The 15,446-nt window shown below is 41.7% G+C and overlaps 1 protein-coding gene across 29 annotated transcripts in view; it reads left to right on the top strand.

Annotated features, from left to right (window-relative positions):
- FGGY (FGGY carbohydrate kinase domain containing) overlaps window positions 1-15,446 on the top strand; it is a 511,202-nt gene that overhangs the window by 120,427 nt on the left and 375,329 nt on the right. For 2 of the 29 annotated variants that reach the window (XM_089337336.1, XM_089337337.1), the window contains exon 6: window positions 4,285-4,753. The exons of the other annotated variants lie outside the window; for them this stretch is intronic. In XM_089337336.1, coding sequence (XP_089193462.1) covers window positions 4,285-4,612 — 328 coding nt within the window. In that variant the 3' untranslated portion in view covers window positions 4,613-4,753. Of the gene's footprint in view, window positions 1-4,284; window positions 4,754-15,446 lie in introns of those variants that run through there. 29 annotated transcript variants of the gene reach the window in all.

Genomic DNA, 15,446 nt, shown 5'->3' with positions numbered 1-15,446 from the left:
ATAAGATTTGCACTGTCTCCAGTGCAGTGATGTGAGTGTGGCTAAGGTCAGGGCTAACACAGTGATCATTTGTAGTTCTTGTAGGACTGTGTGTCATACACCTCCCATGCCCCATGTCAGCCCCAGGTATTCAGAAAAAATGTTTCACCTGCCATTGTGGCAACCAGGTTTGTAGAGGCTCCAAGAGACTCCCCACAATACTGCTGGCAGTGCCCTAACTGTGCATCAGGTTTCCCTGTTGATGTTGCCTTTGAATCTCACCCTGTGACAAGATGTGTGCAACAGGAGAATTAATGCTGTTTCTCTCCAATCATGGATGGTCCTGAGATACCATTCCTGTGGCTTATGGGGTTGGAAGGTCCTGGATGGTCCAATGGGATAGAGAATCGGTCACTCTTAGTGGGGCTGGCTTGATGATGCAACTTCATCTTGCTGTCCATTCTTGTTTCACTCTCTTTTATCCAATTACTTCCCTCCTGCTCCCTAACATTGTGCTAATGCAGTACTGCTACCTAAACCCTCTTGCTCAGAGACTGATTTCTGGGGAACCCAGGTGAATACCTAGTGAATATAATACCCATTCTCTATTATCCCTTAACTTCCACAGTATCCCATGTTCATCCATTCATTCCAATTCATTCATGAATTTAGAACGTAAGGGGTGAGCATTGTGGCTCAGTTGGTTAAGCAGCTGTTTGGGACAACTGCATCCCAAATTTCAGTGCCAGTTCAAGTCCTAACTACTCTGCTTCTGATCCAGATCCCTGCTAATGCACCTGGGAATCAGTGGATGGTGGCTCAAGTGCTTCAGCTCCTGTCACTCATGTGGGAAACTTGGATGGAGTTCCCAGCTCTAGGCTTCAGCCTGGTTCAACTGCACCTATAGCAGCCATTTGGGGATTGAACTTCGAGTGGAAGATTGATCTCTCTCTTTCTTTCTAGACAGCTGTGTCTCACTCTCTCTCTACATTTCCCTTTCCCTCTCCCTCAATAATTCTGCCTTTCAAATAAAAAAAAAATCTTAAATAACTTTATTTATTGAGACTTCTATGTGAGGTATTACATATAAATAGGTAGACAAAGACCTTGATTTCATATAGCTTATTATAGTGGGAGGATGGCTGAAATAACAAACGATAAAAATAGTGAAACTGAATGATAAGAACTCTAAAGAAAATGAAGCATGGAGAAGGGGAAGAAAGTGGGCCAAGGAATAAATGGTATTGAAATGATTACTAAGTACTTTCTCTGGACATGACATTTAAATAGAGAAAGGACCAATGAAGACAAATAAGCTGCTAGAAGGGATCCATTGTGGGAGGAATAAGTGTACAAGCCCTCAAACAGGTGTGTATACCTGACCTGTTTGAAGAACAGCAAGGAGGCCCCTGTGGCTAAACACAGTGTGCAAAGAACTGGATGTGGGAGATGCGGCTCAGAGAGGTAGACAAGGGTGACTCCTTGTATGATCTGATAAGACGGGCTTTTAATCCTGGATTTTTTTTCTAAATGTGAAAGAAGGCCACTGGATAGTTTTGGCAAAAATGACATGATCTATTTTGCATTTTAATGTGCTACCTTTTTGCTGACATGTGGAAAATAGGTTGATGGGAGGTAGGAGAGGAAACAGGTAAGGGGTAATTGCAGTCATCCAGGGGAGAAATGCTATTGGTTTGGGCCACAGCAGAAAAAAATTGGAAGTGTTCAGATTGGGGATGTGTCTTGAAGTTGATGCTGGAAAGGCCATTGAGTTGAGGGTGGAGAGGTGTTAGGCAAAAAGGTGAATCTGTGACCCTCTCATGTGTATCCCTTTGATTTGCATGGACCACACACACTTGTTTCTGACACTGCTTTCTGGGTCTCATCAATAGATTCCCAGGGTCTCTTTATGTGTTATTTTAGTGGGCTTCTGAATTCAGCTGTATGTTCCTCTTACTCTTCCAAGGATTGTACAACAGATGTCACAAATTTACATTCCTATAGTATCCAAGAATAAGCTAATGGCAGGCTTCTTTTTCTTTGGAACTCTGTGGGCCCCAAACAAAACAGTTCTGTATTCCAGATGTACTCCTTAGGCTGTTGGTTTGCAACTACTGCTGAAATAGTCTTTCTAGGTAACTCAGTGTTCATGGCTTAATTTTATTTATATAATTTATGGGCCAATGGTTTCCAGATCTGTGTCTTCAGCCCCTTCTTCAAAATCTAACTGGCCACCAGACATTGCTACATGGTTTTTCCAGTGTATATCTCTAACATATCTCAGGTTCAAACTCCCCACCGATTCACTTCTGCCTTGCCTATTGCATCTTAGTGATTCACCAGCTTATGCCAGGGGTTCAGGTTGAAACCTGGCTTCATCCTCAACATCTGCTTCACTGAAATACTGCATAGTCAGAAGTCCATCCCTAAATCTTATAGTGTTATTCTCCAAGTATCTTTCAAATGTGCCTCCTTCTCTCCTTTTCTAATATAATTCTAATTTGGTCATTCAAAGTAATATAGCTAAGGGCTCATCCTTCTACCTATTTTACAGACAATGAAACGGAGACTTGTAAGAAACTTTCAATTTGTTCAGTCCCTTAGTGGCAAGTGTCAAAATGTTCATTGACCCCGGGTGATGTTATTACAGTGCCTAACTCTTCATCAGTACAAAGTAATAAATTGTTCATGCACGTTGTAGAAGGTTTAAATGAAAAGAGTTTAAGGAGAAGTGGAAATATTCAACTGTGATTACTAGAGTTTTGTATATAGCTGACCTTTTCTAATATTCTGAATTTTCTAAAAGATTTGTTTATTTATTTGAAAGGTAGTGTTAGAGGGATGAAGGGAGGGAAGGAGGAAAGGGGAGAGGGAGGGAGGGAGGGAGGGAAGAAGAAGGGAAGGTGAGAGCAAGAGAAGTGGGGGGGAGAGAGAGAGAGAGAGAGATCTTTCATCCACTGGTTCACTCCCCAAATGGTTGTAATGCTGGGGCTGGGACAGGCTGAAGCCTGGAGCTGGGAACTCTATCCAGGTCTCCCACATACGTGGTAGGGGCCCAAGGAATTGGGCCATCATCTACTGCCTTTTCAGGTGCATTAAAAAGGAACAGGATCAGAAGTGGAGCAACTGGGACTGGAACCACACTTCTGATTAGCTGATTTTACTAAAGTCTGTTTTCAGTTATAATATCCTCTTGATATTAAAATGGCCCTTGCTAAGTACTCAGTCTTTCGATGTTTAGCTCTTCCTTGTTTTAGGTACATTTGCTTCATCTATGAAGTCTGCTGCAACACAGGGGAACTCAGTACAAATGGAAGACAGTCTAATATCATTTACAAATAAGTCCATGTTGATGTTTCTGAAAGTAAACAAAACTGAACCCTGCTGCCTGGGAGCGCTGGGCCTGCTGTCCCAGTGCCATTTTGGACTGTGCTCCGGAGGTCATCTGTTTCTGCTGGCAGCCTTTGTTCAGCTGTCCCCAGCAGACGGGCCTGGCTGAGCTGGCTCCAGGAAGGAGATTCCGCCAGCCTTCCCTTCCCGTGGCATTCCCCGGAGTTGCTGGTTTTTATTTTTATCATGGAAAGCCACTGGCAACTGGGTTGTGACACTGTGACCATAGCTGCTTGACGTCATCTGCTTGCTTCAAAGGGTTGGCTTTTATTTTGGAAAGACAAATTTTAGTGATCCACAAGAGAGCAAGTTTATTCCTCAGTACATGGATTATCTGGGTTCAAACACAACCAGAAGGCTTTGCAAGAAACCCTGGGGAATCTGTCCACCAAAAATGTAATTGTGATGACTGAGATACTGGACTTGGGATTCAGAGCTTCTTGGGTTTGAACTCCAGCTCATTTCTCTGTCTGTTTTCAATCTGTAAAATGGGAATGAAAATGAGGAATAATAAATAACAATAAATAATAAGGAAAGCCTCATAGGTTCATTATGGAGAACAAAGGAAATCATGCCTGAAATTCTTATTTGAGTATTTGGCACATAACAAGCACCCAGTAAATGTTATTTATTCCTATTGTTATAAGAATTACCATTTAATTATCATATGAACTCATGTAACAATTCTTCAATAAGCTCCTGTTGTGTATTCTCTCAGCATGGTGCTCAAGTTAAAAGATCCTTAATCTTTGTTTCAACTACTGTTAAGCCATACTTCACATTCCATCTTGCCTATTTTCTAATTAGTTAATTAAATTCTTTTTGAGTGTTTTCTGCGTTCCAGGGACTGCACTAACCACTGCACATTTAAGAATAATGTTTCGTGAACTCTCACCCCTTTTCATTCTGTTTCAGACCTAAGCTGCATGATTGTGACTCCTCAATGGTGCCATCTCTTCCTGCCTGCCTCTTTGGCACAGGTTGCTCCTCTGACCTGGAATGCTCTCTCTCACTTATCATGCTGGCAGATTGGTGTCCTGAGCTCAAATCACATCTGAAGCCAGCTCCTTTCCCCAGGGGAGTTTTAAGTGCTTTTCCTGTTGTCTGTGTGCTGTGCTTTGAGTGCAGTCTCATTTATAACAGTCACGTGGGTATATGTCTTGTAATTGTTTGCCTGTGTCTCTCCTTACGGATTAGGAGCAGTTTAAGGACAGTGACTGTGTCTGTTTTCCTGTATTCTTAACAAAGTGCTTATAAGGACCTAAAATATGTGCATCAATGTGTTGGTTGGATTAATGGGTGGGTCCATGGGAGAAAGAAGAAAAACAATACGTGAATTAAAGTAACCAAGAGAACCGATGAATAAATGACACACTGACCTGAAGATGGTGAGATGCTGTACCACTAGGGGACAGACAGGAATGTAAACATTTACAGAGTCTTGTGAACCATGTGTAGAGATCCTCAGCATGTAAGTAGTGCTTGGCGGGCGTGAGTTCTGCTCACAGATTTGCAGTGTTCCCGCTACTCCAGGTTCATTTTTTCATCTTGAAACATTTCATTTAAGTACCCAACGTGAAAGTCCAGACTTCCAGCTTCCCAGTTTGGGCAATACTGGACTCTTCTGCATGGAAGTGGGTTCTAGAGCTGAGCTAGGAGGCAGGGGCTGCTGTCACTGTGGGCATCTGCTCTGCAGCTCTCTTCTGCTTTGCTCAGCCTAGTTTCCATCCTGACCCTTGAATGCTCGGGGGTTTCCATCCTGCTGTAGTAATGCTTTGGAACTTCTGCAAGCAGGGAAGTGAAGGAAGGGGCAGCTCAGTGTGGACAGAAGGAACCCGGGAGTTACAGTTAGTAAGTGAAAACCACATGGGATATCAGACAACTGGCAGTAATTCCTGGGACTAAAGAAACTGGCTCAGGCCAGAGAAGCCTAAAGGGATCCAGTCGTGGGGGTTGAGGGGGAAGGGGAGGAGGGGTCTTTTTAAATTTTTTGCTAAAAAGTTTGGATTTCAAAATAGAGTAAATGGAGAATCACAGTAAGGTTTTAAACAGAGAAAGGACATGGGCAGATTTGCATTTTTAAGGTCATTCTGTCCTTGGTAAGATGAAAGAATTTTAAAGGGGACAGGAATAGGTACAGGCAGACCTAATAGAAGTTTATTGCTCTAGTTAAGTGGTTCTGAACTTGGGGCAGCTTTGCCTCTGAGGGGACATTTGGCAAAGTCTAGAGACTTAAAAAATATTTATTTGAAAGTCAGACAGAGAGACAAAGAGTTCCTATCTACTGGTTCACTCCACAGGTGGCCACAGTGGTTGGAGTTGGGCTGGAACTGAAGATAAGAGCTGGAAATTTGATCCAGGCCTTCCTTCCACAAGGGTGGCAGGAACCCAATTATTTGAGTCATCACAGTTGCCTCCCAGAGTCTGCATTAGCAGGAAAGTAGAATCAGGAGCCAGAAGCAGGAATTGAACCCGGACACTCTGCTGTATGTGGATGACTGAACTGCTAGGCTAAATACCTGCTCCTGGAGACCCTTTTTATTGTGGTGAGGCTGCTATTGGCATCTTGCTGGTAGAGGCTAGGGATGCTGCTAAACTCCCCACAGTACTTGTATGTAGGATAGTCTTCTACAACAAATGATCTGTCCCCAAATGTTAGTAGTGATGAGGTTGAGAAACTGTGCTTGGGTCTCTATGGAGAGACAGAGAACACAAGCCTGCTGGTGACAATGAGAGTTCTTAGAAAGGGATAGAGTCAGGGTATTTAGAGATGAAATTAGCTAATCTAACCAGCCAATCATGTGCCTGTGATTTATTGGGAAGAGAGAACAGCAAGACAAAGCTGAACAGGATTAATATAGAAAAAACCAGGCTTTAAATGGTAATTTAAAGGTGTAGGTTATCAACTCTGTTATTCATTTCTACTGATTAAATAGTGAGCACAAGAACATATTTTCACCCTCTTTTTCACCTTTAAGAACAAACTAGTGTATGTAATTTTTTAGCGATCTAGTAAACTCTGAGAGCCTAGGTAGGAAAAAAATATGGAAAGGTCTTTATTTATACTTTGGTGCTTTAATTTGCAAAAATTTTTGCTTTTAGATTTTGAAAAAACTCACAAGGCCAAAGTAAGTTTATTTGATCTCCCAGAAGAGACGTTTCTGATGTGTTTCTCTTTCTAGCAGAAAGAAGGAATTCCCTGATCGTTTATATTTCTTGTAGAAATCCATTGGTGAGTGGGAAAATGTGAGGATAACTCTATCAAAATGTGCTGGTTTTTTTTTTTTTTTTTTTTTTTTTTAATCCACCATGACTATTTTGACATTTGTCCTGATTGGCTAAGAGAAAATGGATCTTGAGATTGATAGCTCTTACCTTTCTGGTGCTAAAATTAATTTACCGTGTTCTGTGAGTGCAGAAAATTCAGCTCTTGAAGACTCAGAGGAGGTCTGGGGTGCACATGCAAAGGAAAGCTGGATTAGAAGTCACCTGGCATACAACTCCATTTAGAAAGAGGTTAAGTCCCATATCTTTGCGACAAGTACTGCTTTATTCAGGATCTTGTTATCCATTCATTCAGGGTATACAGATCAAAACAGGATTCCTAGGAAGGGGATAGAAAGTACATTTAGTCTCTGTTTCTGCACAATGGTGGCTTCTCTGCACTCTCTGGAAACTGCCATTGCAAGAGGTGAGAGAGAGACCATTATTCATCCCACACCCAACTGGACTGTGAGTGTTCTGTTTCGTCAATGTATCAGACAAGGTCTCTGCCAGAAACAAGTGCCATAATCAAATGGGTAATTTGAGAAAAGTGGGCAAGTGTAGAGAAACCACAAAAGATGTTGCAAGACCCAAGACCCCAGGCTACCAAAAGTAGGGCTGCCGCCACCTTTGGACCTCAGGAGCAAGGGGAAGGAATGTTTCCAGGTCCTAGAAAGAGTACTGTGTGGTGCAGAGTCACAGACAAATTACAGTGTCCTCTTGCCTGCTGCTGTCCCCCAGGGCCCCTCAATGGCCAAACCCAGCTGGAGGGTAGAGGCCAGAGTGCCTTTCATGTGCCCTGTATTTCTCATCATCTTGGCTCAAGGTAGGACAGAGAAGGTTAGAGTATGAATCTGCAGAAGCAAATGGGAGATGCCTGGGACACATGGGCATTCTTTCTGTGTGGCTTGTTCTTGTGGTCGAATACTTGTGGAAGGGTGAGTTGGTGGTAGGCTGCACTTTGGAGTCAGGAAGTCTGGAACAGGATCACATCTGTTCTGTTTGGTAACTGAGAAGTCCTCAACCCCACCTTCAGCAAGCACCTGTCTCCTCACTGTGCTAGGGTCTGATGGTTGGGGGAGCTGTGGGAAGATCAGAAAATAAAATACTACAGACAGACTTGGAAAAGGCATGAAGAAGCTACATTAAAACATGGGCAGATACCTCTAGGAAGTTGCTTTTCTATATAAAACAGATAAACTGTTGTGATTTCATAACAAATTATAGTTTTTTCTTCTTCACTATGTTTTTCTGTTTTCCAGATTTCATGCCAGCAGGAAGGAAAGCAGACACATTCACAAGTGCTATTAGGAAGTATGTTCATACTGTCCTTGCCATTACTGTTGTTGGCTAATGATGTGCTGTCTGGGTCACTGAGGTGTGTGAATTAGTAACCCCAGTAGAGCTGGCTTGGCCCTGGGTGCGCTGTAGTGGACCTGAATGTCATTTCTTGTGATGAGGCCATGGGCTTGGGTCTCGTGCATCCCCATGAAGCCTCTGATGGCCCCTCTGGTGCTTATCCTCTGAGCTCCTGCAGCCCCTGTGCTGCACCTGGCACTTACCACGCTCCGTGACAGTTATTTCCATACTAGATATTTTATTTTTTATTCTTTTAAAAGATTTATTTATTCATTTGAAAGAGTTACAGAGAGAGGTAGAGACAGAGAGAAGTCTTCTATCTGCTGGTTCACTCCCCAATTGGCCACAATGGCCAGAGCTGTGCCAATCCAAAGCCAGGAGCCAGGAGCTTCTTCCGGGTCTCCCACACAGGTGCAGGGGCCCGAGGACTTGGGCCATCTTTCATTGCTTTCCCAGGCCATAGCAGAGAGCCGGATTGGAAGAGGAGCAGCTGGGGACTAGAACCAGTGCCCAAATGTGATGCCGGTACTTCAGGCCAGGGCTTTAACCCACTGCGCTACAGTGCCAGCCCCAGGACTATGTTTTATTATCTCTGTGTCATGAGCATTGTTTTAGCTCTCGTCTGTAAATTCCAGCTTTATTCTGCTCCCCAGCTTCCCCTTAATGCCTATAGGGAATTTTCAGGTTCACATCTCGTAGCTTCTGTAATAGAGAACAACTGGCCTATGCTTTCTAATTTCTCAAGTTCCAAAATCCTGGAGAAGAATACTGAGTGGTTTAATCTGGGTCAGATCCATATCTCCTGATTAAATAAACTATTCTTGAAGGGGATGGTTGTTTCAGTCTTGCTCTAGTGCCCACTGCCAGGGGAGTCCATTGTGACCAGCAGGATGGTGTCTATACAGTCATGACAGCTCTTATTTGAATCCAGTGTATGCAGTGGATAGGAGAATGAATCCGTTGGGATGCGCTTAGCTACAGTGACAATACTAAGAAGCTGCAATTTAGAAGAAGCATGTGTCAGGAATGCATTTCTAAGGAAGACAAAGATAGGTTCCTAGGGGATGAACAGGTTTTAGATGTTAGTCTTTGTAGCCTTCTAAGGCTTATCACTATCTAACAATGTAAATAGGTATACAGTATGAGCTCTTAGAATTTTAAGGGGACAGGAACAAAGAAAAGAATGTCTAACAAGCCCTATAGTGGGGGTGATGGTGAAACAAAGGTTGAGAAGCACTGAATTATAAGGACAGTAATAATACCTGTTAGGTAGTTCTTACAATGGGTTAGGGACAGTTTAGAATGCCTTACATATATTAACTCATTAACAACTAACCCATTTTACAGTGGCTTAAAAAAGTAAGCTTGATTCCTTACTCTCACATCTTTAAATAAGAAATCCAAAGGTGGTTTGCTCATGATAAAGCTACAATACCTACACTTTTTTAGGCTTTCCCTTCTTTTGGTAGTTTCCAATGGTTAGAAGATAGTTACTGTTGCTTTCGATACTACATCCAGTTTTGTTGTTGGAAGAATGGGAAAAAATTGGAGACAACAGCATCTCCCTATCTCTTTCTGTCTGTCTGTTGTCTCCCTTTTAAATGAGAAGAGCAAACACTTTCCAGGAACTCTCTCCTCCAATTGGACTTCTGGTTAGGTCTCACTGGACAGAATTTGATTGCATGACCACATTCAACTACAAGATAGGTACGGATGGAAAGTGGAAAAAGGGATTATCATAGTTGGTAAAGATCTACACAATCCAACATAATCCCTACTAGTCATATATGGCAATTTTTAAAAATGTTTTATTGAGATATAATTCATATACTATAAGATTTACATTTTAAGTGTCCAGTCCAATTTTTTTTAAATATATTGCTAGGATTATGCAACCATTACCCACTATCTAATTCCATAACATTTTCATCACTACCAGAAGAAATCTTGATTAGTAGTCACTCCCTATTACCCCTTCCTCTAGCTGTTGGCAGTCTCTAACCTACTTTTTGTCATAAATGGAATTAGATAACCTGTGACCTTTTATGTTTTCCTGGCATAGTTTTTTTCAGAATGTATTAGGACTTTTAAAAATACATTCTTCTCTTTTGAGTGAGTAATTTTCTATTGCATGGATATGCCCCATTTTATTTGTCTATTCATCTGTTGATGGGTGTTTTAGGCTGTTTCAGTATTTAGGAATTATGGATAATGCTGATATGAACATTCATGTACAATTATTGTGTCAATAACATGCTCATTTCTCTTTCAGTTCTCTTGAGTATGTTCCTAGGAGTGGGGTAATTGGGTTGTATGGTTACTCAATGTTTAACTCTTTGAAGAAACGCCAGGGTGTTTTCCAAAGAGGATGCAGGATTTTATACACCTGGGGTAAATGTGTAGAGTTTGCCATTTCTCCACACCTTTGCCAACACTTGTTATTGTCTGTCTTTATCTTTGCTTTTGTTTTTAGTTTAGCCATATTAGTGGGCATGCAGTGGTATTTCATTGTGGTTTTGAAATACTACTGATAAGCTGATTTTTATATTCCTGTTGAGCACTTGTTTATCTTCTTTAGACAAATTTATGTTCAGATCCTTTGTTTACTGTAAAGCTTAATGAATACCTTTTATTTTGGGGTTATAATGATTCTTTACAGTTAAATTACCATTAAATAAAATTTGAAACTCAGTTCCTTGGTCTCACTAGCCACATTTCCAGGGTTCCTTTCTATGAGTGGGTTTTGGCTCCTTTCTTGGACCCTTGCACATAAAGAACATTTCCTTCATTGCAGTAAGTTCTGTGGGACAACTTTGGCTTAGACCATCATGATGGATCACTGGGCACCTGGCTCTCTAAAGAATCTCAGGTTTTGTTAAGCCAAGGAAGAATGGGGGAATGCATATGGGCTGTAACTATATAGCATTTTCCAGAAACAGTAAGTTGTCCTGAAGACAGTAGAGATTGATACGTGTATTTAGAATAATGCGGGGCTTCAAAAATTCTTAAACTAAAAGGAAATAAAAGATAGCTTAAGTTCTGTGAACTTTTTGGAGCCCCCATATACATCTTCTGAAGATGATTTGAGGTTTGTTGAGGAAGCTGGTGAGTGGGAGGGCAGAAGTCTATACCAAGGGTGAGTGAACTTTTCTTAAAAATGGACAGAGAGTAAATATTTTGGTTTTCTGGACAAATCCTATCTGTCTCCACTGCTCATCTTGTCCGTGTAGTGAAAAACAGCTTGAGCTTGTACATGATTGGGTAGACGGGACCATGTTCACCTTGAACTTCTTTTATGAAAACCAATAATGGGCTGGATTTAGCCCATAGGCCATAGTTTCCTAGGTACAGTATGTCAAGAAGCATGGAAGCTTAAAGGTACCTGGAATGGTGAAATAAAAGGAATAATAAGATGTTTGGTTTGATTGGACTTAGGATTTTGGATAAATAGCTATAAAGAAGTCAAATAGAGACTGGAACCAATTTATTTTTGTTAAAGATTATTTTATTTATTTGAAAGACAGAGTTACAGAGGGAGGTAGAGACAGAGAGAGAGGTCTTCCATCCGCTAGTTCACTCCCCAGATGGCTGCAATAGCCGGAGCGGCACTGATCCGAAGCCAGGAGCCAGGAGCTTCTTCCGGGTCTCCCACAAGCCGGGTACAGGGGCCCAAGGACTTGGGCCATCTTACACTGCCTTCCCAGGCCATAGCAGAGAGCCGGATTGGAAGAGGAGCAGCCGGGGACTAGAACCAGTACCCAAATGGGATGCCGGTGCTTCAGGCCAGGGCTTTAACCTGTTGCACCACAGTGCCGGCCCCCACTGAAACCAAATTGTAAAATATCCTGGGTGCATATAAAACTTGCTTGGTTCTGATTTTCCCCCGTTATTTTTTTTTAAGATTTATTTAGTTATTTGAAAGACATGGTTGTTACAGAGGGGTCTTCCATCCGCTGGTTCACTCCCCCAGGTGGTTGCAAAGGCTGGAGTTGCACCAATCCGAAGCCAGGAGCCAGGAGATTTCTCTGGGTCTCTCATGTGAGTGAGAGGACTTGGGCCATCTTCTACTGCTTTCCCAGACCACAGCAGAGAGCTGGACCAAAAGTGGAGCAGCCGGAACTCGAACCTGCATCCGTATGGGATGCCAGCACTGCTGGCAGCAGCTTTAACTGCTACACCACAGTGCGGGCCCCTGTTATTTGTTTTTTAAATATTCTGCAGTTGGCAAGAGGCTATCCAAGTTTTTAAGGGGAAAATTAAAACAATTATATTTGCTTTTTAGATAGCTGTTTGACTCACTGTAAAAAGTGTGTTGGAGGAAGTGAGACTGTAGGTAAAAAAGACCAGGTAAGCTTTTGGACACCCTGAATAAAAGCAGCATTTTAAATTCAGTAATTCTGGTTATTTAAAAATTTATTTTCATTTATTTGAAAGTCAGAGAGACTGAGACAGAAGCACACACAGACATCTTCCATCCCAAACACTCACAAAAGCCGAGGCTGGGCCAGACTGAAGTCAGGAGCCTGGAACTCAATCCAGGTCTCCCACTTAGGTGACCGGGACCAAACCACTTGAGCTATTATCTGTGGCCTCCTAGGATATCGGTTAGAAGGAAGCTGAAATTAGAAGCAGAGCCAGGAATCAAACCCAGCCACTGTGGTATGGGATGCAGTCATCTTAACCACTGTACCAAATGCCTGCCCCACTAAATTTGCTGATAAACATTCCTGTCTCCTAATCACACTGGATAGTAGGCTGTTGACAGTATATCAATAACTGCGACACAAGTTATATCTATGTATCTTGGATTGAATTTAAAAATCTGGTAATTATCATGCTAATTACATCAGTTTGGATACAGACAACCAAGCTGAAAATTCTGCTGAGTAACCTGTTCACCATGGGCTGAGTAAAAGGCAATATTGATTTAAATAAGGCATGAAGAGTGGAGCTCTTTTCTGTCTCCTGGGAATCGCCCTTGGAAACCCAGCCAGTTGGTGCAGAGCATTAACCTGAACATCTGAGAGCCTTGTAAAGAAGTGGCGAGACCCGTGTGTCGGGGGCTCACTGTGCTGCTGGAAGTGTGGATTCAAAGTGGGGGTATGGAGCACGTCTCCACAGCTCGGTTCTGAAAGGCCCTTAAGGGGCAAGAGGAACCTTAACGAACTACTAATTTATTAAGTTAGGTCCAGAGTTAAGCATAACATGGAGATTTGCCCAGGAGTGTCTGCATTAGTGAGAATAAATCATCCACATGGACTTAAAAAACTCACAAATGCAAATTACGCGTCAATTGATTTTTCTTCCAGCATGGCCTCTGAGCACATAGCACATTTTCAAAGCCAGCTTAACAATAATTCTATTGTAAATGCTGCTAAGCTATCAATGAGTTGGTTGTTATGTTTGTAAGCATATTGCTTCAGAATCTTTGGAAGTTTAATTTGAAATGTGTTGTGTGGTGATTTCTGGCAGTCTTCATTCTGTGACCATATATACTCTTCAAGAAAGCATCTTGACTGTTCCCTAATTAAATTCCCACCGTTTCTTATAATTACAGAATTGAAATTTATTAACAAGGAGCCATTTGGAGCCCTTCACAAGGCAGAATTATACTTCATTCCTGGAATGAAAATGAGCAAATATCTCACATGCATAGCGTCTTACCCTTTGGACGTCCTGCTTCCAAATTTTGTGAATACTAGAAAGTATCCACTGAATCAGATTTTAAGTAAATGGACCTATGTGGGATTCCAGTGGGAATCAGAGTATTTCCAAAGATGGGGTAGACAGAGGTGGGGTAGCCAAAGAGACAACCTTTCACAGGGCCTGCTTTAGTGAGGGTCTTGTTCCTGACCTATGTGGGATTCCAGTGGGAATCAGAGTATTTCCAAAGATGGGGTAGACAGAGGTGGGGTAGCCAAAGAGACAACCTTTCACAGGGCCTGCTTTAGTGAGGGTCTTGTTCCTGGAGTGGGTAGATAAGCACTTGAGCAGGACACTGTGAAAACAGAATTCTGCTGGTTTGCCCATAATGCACCAAAAGCAGAGGCTGCACCTTGCTGAGGGTTAGTCTTTGACATTGTTTTAGGGAGATGTGATGAGAGGAGTGAGGAAACCTTACTCATTCCATAAATCCAACACCCTTGGACAAAAGGGACTTACTGGATCCAGGACTTTTGAAATCCACTGAATTTCTAGAATTACTTTTTAAGCTTGTAGGGTTCAGGACCTCCCCAGCTACATTTTTCTAAGGACTTATACTCTGGTATTTCAGTTAAGGAGAACACACTGTGTTTCCATTCTTCTACCTTAAAATGCTTACAATATTGGATTTCTGAGATCTCAGAAGTCCCAAACAGTCCTTTTGAGTTTTTGTTTGTTTCTTTTCGCTCCAATGAGACCAACAGAAATGAATAATCCAAGTAGTAACAAAGATGCCTCAATTCACTCCCAAATTCCTAGCCACCAGCAACCTTTGAACAGAAGTCTTTCCTGGGCTTTTTTGCCAACTGTTCTTCTAGGGCATGGTTCTGATATGCCTCATACTTACTGGACCAGAAAAGCTGTTTTTGCAAAATTCAGTGTTACCCAGCTATCATTAAAATTGTCTTTAAATAAGCCTTCATACAATAGCTAGTAGAGAGAATTCAGAATATTCCCAACACAAAGAAATGATAAACTCTTGAGGTGATTGTATGCTAATTGATCTGATCACTACACATTATATTTATGCATTGAAATATACTATATCCCATGAATATGTACAATTAATTGTGTGTCAATTACAAATAAGCATACATATGTTGAGTTCTCCTTAAGCACTACCATAGCTACATCCTAAACAAAACAAAGCAAAGCAAACAAACAAACAAAAAAAACCAAGGAAGTCTCTGACAAAGAACTAACTGTAGCATAAAAGCTGGTCAGGTGGACTTGTGCCTTTGACCAAAACATTAAAAGTTAAAACAACTCCCCCCCCACCCAGATAGCAAAGAGGGGAAAAGAGAGGTGGGGAGGGACTTACAATGAAAGGAGACTTAGGAGACATGTGGGGCCCTTGTGGTGTATGGCCTTTATTTGAACCCTTGTACAAAAAATAATTGTTAAAAGAAGGAAAGTAAAACATAGGAGAAATATGAGCATGGAATGGATATTGATGACACTAAGAGTTATTCTTTTTGTGATATGGATATTATAGTTATGTTTAAGAGATATTTTGTTAAAGATACACACTGAAATATTTGAAGAAAAATAATACAAGGTCTAGATTTTGTGTAGGAGGAATCAGAGTGTGGCATAGCTGAAACTTACCTCTCTTTCTTTCCTCCTCTCCTTTCCTTCCCTCCCCTCCACTCTCCTCTCCTCTCCCCTCCCTGATCTTTTTTTGGGCTGATAAGGAAAGAAGGTATGTTTTATATCGAGTTGGCAGATGTACTTGGTATTTATTATGTGGC

Source organism: Oryctolagus cuniculus, chromosome 7 (genome assembly GCF_051225735.1).
Source record: "Oryctolagus cuniculus isolate XC-2025 breed Fujian yellow rabbit chromosome 7, ASM5122573v1, whole genome shotgun sequence".
NCBI lineage: Eukaryota > Metazoa > Chordata > Mammalia > Lagomorpha > Leporidae > Oryctolagus > Oryctolagus cuniculus.
This window is presented reverse-complemented; position numbering and strand designations above follow the sequence as displayed.